Raw genomic sequence first — 4996 nt, 5'->3', positions numbered from 1 at the left:
GGCCTCAGGTCACGATTTTAGTGACCAAATCGGATCTTGGAACTCGGGGTTTAAGAACTTCATGTGATTATTTCAATTAAATTGTTTTAGAGTTTAAATTTTGTTATGGAGGTTAGTTTTTGTTTGTTAATTGTTATACTTATTTGTAGAATTTTACATATCAGATTATGTAATTGTTATGTAGATTCAATTGATATAGACACTTGTTTGTTAATTCATATATTCAGATCTCATTTATGTAGTCGAAGAAATCAATTTTTTGAATCTGTGGTTTTTGAATATGTGGGTTTTGTGTATATTTTATTTGAGAAAGAAGATCAGTTTGGGGAAGAAAACATCAAAAAGACTAAAATACCCTCACATGACATGCACGTGATAAGGGGTAACGGCAGGTTTTGACAGAAAGTAGACGGGGGGACGAGGGATGTACTCTTTTCATAGTTTAGGGACGAGGAATGCACAAAAAAAAAGAAAAAAGACAGGGAGTCAAAATCGATGTAAAGTTCATGGACGAAGAATGAAATTTTGTCTTTTAATAATTTATAATGTAGGTATAAAGTAGGGAGCTCGATTTATATTTTAATAAAAGTTAGGGTGTTAGTTTGTAAAAAATGAAAAATTGAATAGTAATATTCATAAGTATTATTACCAACATTCTTATATCAGCCGCTATATACATATACATACATAAATACAAATACATACATACACTGTCTTTCTATTTATGTGTGTCTCACTGTAGCTGCTACTTTTTTATGTGTCTGTCTCTCTAAATTTGTTGATTTGGTAAACCCAAAATCCTTCAAATTTCCCCTTACTACTGGAATTGGAATGCTGCAATCTACTTTTATCGGTAACCTTCCCTACCCCCCTTTCTTCCTTACTTTCAGCAAATTCCTTATTTTTGCTTCTTTTTTTTCCTTCTTCCATCCGCTGTTTACTTTTTTTATTTAACAAATGCAAAATTAATACTTATAAGAAATACAAGTTACTTCCCTTATATGTTTTTTTCATGTGTACTTTTTCTAAAAAAAAATAAAAATAAATTAGAAAATAATATTGGGGAAACAAAGCTATAGTGTACGAGTTTTAGTTTGAGAGTGTGTGATAAGATTATGTTTTTACAGGAAAACGACGTTTACAAATCACGAGGAAGAACAATCTAACAAATCAAACTTATTATCACGTTTTAATTATAGACTTTATAGAAGATTATACTAGATAAATATGAATACGATGATTGGGGACCACAATAAAAACATGATAATAAGTTGATTTTTTTTTTTTTTTTAATTTGTTAGATTCATTAAAGTCAAAGTTTTCCTTAAGTTAATAGATTCAGATTTTGATTATCTTCTATGTGTTATATACTCGCTGTGTAAGTTAATACACTAGTTAATATTTGATGAAGTTCTAGATCCCTAAATTAGACTTGGTCAATGGTTCTCGTTGACCAAAACCAATCCATCAATCTAAAATTCTCAGTGTGTGAGTGTGATAAAATCTAAATGTGGGAATTATCCTTTTTGTGTATACAAACTCCCTGTAATTTTCATACTGTGTGAATAATATTCTTAATTTTAATTTAAATTTAATTTAATTAGATATGGAGTGGAATACAAAGTGGGACTGGGAAAATGTTGATATTTTCAGTTCCAAAGGTGTTGTTAATGTGTTTGAAAACAACGATTCATCAAATAAAAGCTCGATATCGGCTTCAACTGAATCATCGTACAAAGTAGCAGATTTCTCATTTGAGGGATCTAGAAACTTCCATGATACGTGTAGCAAGAAAGACGAGTTTGCAGGAAGCGAGCAGCTAAATGGAAGGTCTCCATCGTTGGAGGCTGCTAACGGTTGTTTTCCTGACCAATCGATTGGTTTAAAACTCGGTAAAAGAACATACTTTGACAACAGTTTTGCTAGTAAGAGCAATGACAAAACATGTTCTTCTCCAGATGATACAGTTCCTGTATCATCTGATTCTATGGTGAAAAAAGTCAAATTATCGCACCAGAGTACATCGATTTCACGATGTCAGGTTGAAGGATGCAATCTTGATCTGTCGTCTGCTAAGGAATATCATAAGAAACATAAAGTTTGTGAATCTCATTCAAAATCTTTAATAGTTGTTGTGGCTGGTCGTGAGTGCCGCTTCTGTCAACAATGTAGCCGGTACGCTTCTTTTGAATAACATGTTAGAAACTTCTATGTAGAGGTGGCTATTTAAATCCATTTATTTGTGAATGTGTCAATTTGGGTTTGGTTTTATTCATGATAGGTTTTGACAAGTCCTTTTCTCGGATAAAAGAAAAATGGCTATATAGTTCGGTCGAACATGTAGAAAGTCCCCCAAAGTGTATTTCTAACGCCTGCAGTCCCATAAATCTTTTTGTTCTGGTTAATTGTTCAGCGTAATAACACAATTTATTCGATCCTATTCAAAACATGAACTATGCATAAAATGAAATAAGGATTGTGAGTCAACCCTTTAACCTGCACTTGTTTAAACCATCTACCTAACCTGCCCGCCCCGTCCATTTGGGCACCTCTTATTTGGGTCAAGCCTCCATACCTCTGGTGGGCTCTAATATTGTTGATAGTAATAGTAATATATTAAACTTTTTAAAAACTTGATTTTGAATGTTTTGTACATTGTACAGATTTCATGGTCTGTCAGAGTTTGACGGGAAGAAACGAAGCTGTCGTAGACGTCTTTCTGATCACAATGCAAGACGCCGTAAGCAACACCCAGAAACCATTCAGTTCAACTCAACAAGTCTTTCATCTTCATCATTTTACGGTACTCAAATCATATTAGAATCCAAAATGAAAAAATCGATTTCTTATCAATCAAGTTGTTTTCAAAGCACATTTTTTATATAGTAAGCTTTTTTTTTTTTTTTTTTTTTTTTTTTTTTTTTTTTCTTTCTGTTTGCAGATGGGCAACAACACTTGAGTTTTGTGTACAACGTTCCTCTGGTTCAAACTAAACCCAGTGTGTGGGAAAACTCCCAACGACCGTTGAAATCTGAAAAACCCGCAATGATTCAATTTTCAAATGTGGTCCCTGTGCCTACCACCCTTGCTTTCAAGCCATCCAAAGTCACCACAGCCGGCGTTTTTAATCAAGGTTTTTTTTTTTTTTTTTTGTTTGCTTACTCTATAAATAGTATAGAAAACAATATTTGATCTTTTACAAGGTTGCAGATCTCGGAATTACTCAGTGAGTACTCTGTTTTTGCAACTCGGGGAGTACTCGGTCAAACTTGGTCAACTCTGTCAAGCTCGGCCAAAACTTGGGATTACTCGGAAAATCAGTCATAACCGGTCAAAGTCAAACTTGGTCAACATCCTAGTGCTCCCGGAGTTACCGAGTACTTTCTAAAAAGTGCTAACCGAGTACTTTAGAGTAGCGATCTTTTACCGAAATTGCTATCCACCGTAGTTGTGTTTTGTGTACAATAGTTTTCAATGAAATATTTAAATTAATTCTTATGCAGGTACAAATGCAGAAGCCCTTGATCTTCGCCGTGCTCTCTCTCTTCTGTCAAACAATTCATTGAGTGGTTCGTGCGAGTCAGCAGATTTCAGTAGCCTTGACCATCACATTATTCCCATGCATACGAACGGAAGTCCCAATAACATGTCTCAACATGGAGGGATGCATTCATCTCACCACGGATTGCCACCCGATTACTGGCGGCAGGTTGACCAGCCTCAGATGTATACCACCGCCCATTTTCGAGAGCTTAAAGCAGCACACGGAGTTCATTACGTCAATCCAATGGGTAGAATTTTGAAACCCATGTGAGTTTCCAGTATTACATGGCGGCGTCTTAAGATTATCGTATATTCTGTTTCAGTTTTGGTATAAATTTATTCTAAAGTTAGATTAAAGCAAATACACTTGATCTGTAGGATGCTTGTGTCACAAGATCCGACTTAAAAATTGTTATTGTCAAGATTTTGTCTTATTTATCGGTGCATTTCCGATTCTTCTAATTCTTATGAGCAGTGTCATTCAGTGATCTGCAAACAGAAGTTTAGTTATGTTTTGTACGGAGTAGTGGGTTGATTATAGTTCGAGTAAATAATAGTGTTAGTCCATGTATGTTTTTTGAAATTTTACGGATCATCGTTCGCTTATTGTCAACTACACGGCGCTAATCCTTCGAGTTAACGCCAATTAAAATATCCTGTTAACTATTGCATGTGCATGTCACATGATGACATATTATTCTCACAAATAAAAAAAACTCCATAAAAACGAAAATCAAACAGGAATGTTTGCAATTTTGGCACAAAGGGTTCGTGTTGCTTTTTCTCCCACAAACAAATCTCATCACATACATTTCTTCATTAATATTAATATCTATATATAGGGCTGTGTCCAATGGTAGGTAGGTAGGTTTTTCAAGAAATCTCTCAATCAATCGCAGAGAGGCCAGACCTAAATAAAACATCAAAAATCATACTACATTGACTAACTGTGAGTTTGCTTGGAAGACAGACAGACAGACAGACATTCAACGAATGAACTACACCTTAATAGATAGATTGTAGCTCAGGTGACTGGGCCAGCAATCTAATCATCTTTTTTCTATACAAAAATTTTAACACGTGAAACAAGCATAGTGTCTATGTGCATGCATGGCTCCATGCTTTTTAATTTCCGAATAAAACGAACAAACAGCATCTCTTATTTCCGCCGCAAGTATATCATGTTTTCGTGAAGCGCCCTAGCTGCTTTGATTACAGTAGGCAGCAGCAGCGGCAGCAGCAGCAAGCCAAAACCTACCCTGCACTATCCAAAGCATGCATCATGTTCAACTATTTAACCAAATTCCAAAGTCATATACTGTATGTATAATAATCAAGAAGCAGTTGAAAAAGTACCTTAAAACTGCAGCCCTTTAACAGTTATGCCCCCTTCTAGGTTCATACACGACTATATCTATCTATCCGAGTGTTGGCATTTGATCCAACCAAAAAA

General features: G+C 35.0%; 1 protein-coding gene across 1 annotated transcript; it reads left to right on the top strand.

Moving 5' to 3' along the window:
- The first annotated feature begins 798 nt into the window (after positions 1 to 798).
- On the top strand, positions 799 to 4068 carry LOC139848239 (squamosa promoter-binding-like protein 3). The gene is made up of 5 exons (XM_071837975.1): positions 799 to 853; positions 1605 to 2175; positions 2664 to 2803; positions 2942 to 3133; positions 3504 to 4068. Exons 1-5 carry the CDS (start codon positions 832 to 834, stop codon positions 3812 to 3814), a joined length of 1236 nt encoding a protein of 411 aa, XP_071694076.1. The 5' UTR covers positions 799 to 831; the 3' UTR covers positions 3815 to 4068.
- Positions 4069 to 4996: the final 928 nt, after the last annotated feature.

Source organism: Rutidosis leptorrhynchoides, chromosome 5 (assembly GCF_046630445.1).
Source record: "Rutidosis leptorrhynchoides isolate AG116_Rl617_1_P2 chromosome 5, CSIRO_AGI_Rlap_v1, whole genome shotgun sequence".
NCBI lineage: Eukaryota > Viridiplantae > Streptophyta > Magnoliopsida > Asterales > Asteraceae > Rutidosis > Rutidosis leptorrhynchoides.
Note: the sequence above shows the minus strand (reverse complement) of the source record. Positions and strands in the feature narration are given on the sequence as shown.

What these genes read in the sequence shown, in the direction of transcription:
- LOC139848239 (XM_071837975.1), top strand. Translation starts at nt 832, where the DNA reads ATGCTGCAATCTACTTTTATCG. An exon ending in TTCTGTCAACAATGTAGCCG is followed by an intron (nt 2,176 to 2,663) that starts GTACGCTTCTTT and finishes TACATTGTACAG; the next exon opens with ATTTCATGGTCTGTCAGAGT. An exon ending in TTCATCTTCATCATTTTACG is followed by an intron (nt 2,804 to 2,941) that starts GTACTCAAATCA and finishes TTCTGTTTGCAG; the next exon opens with ATGGGCAACAACACTTGAGT.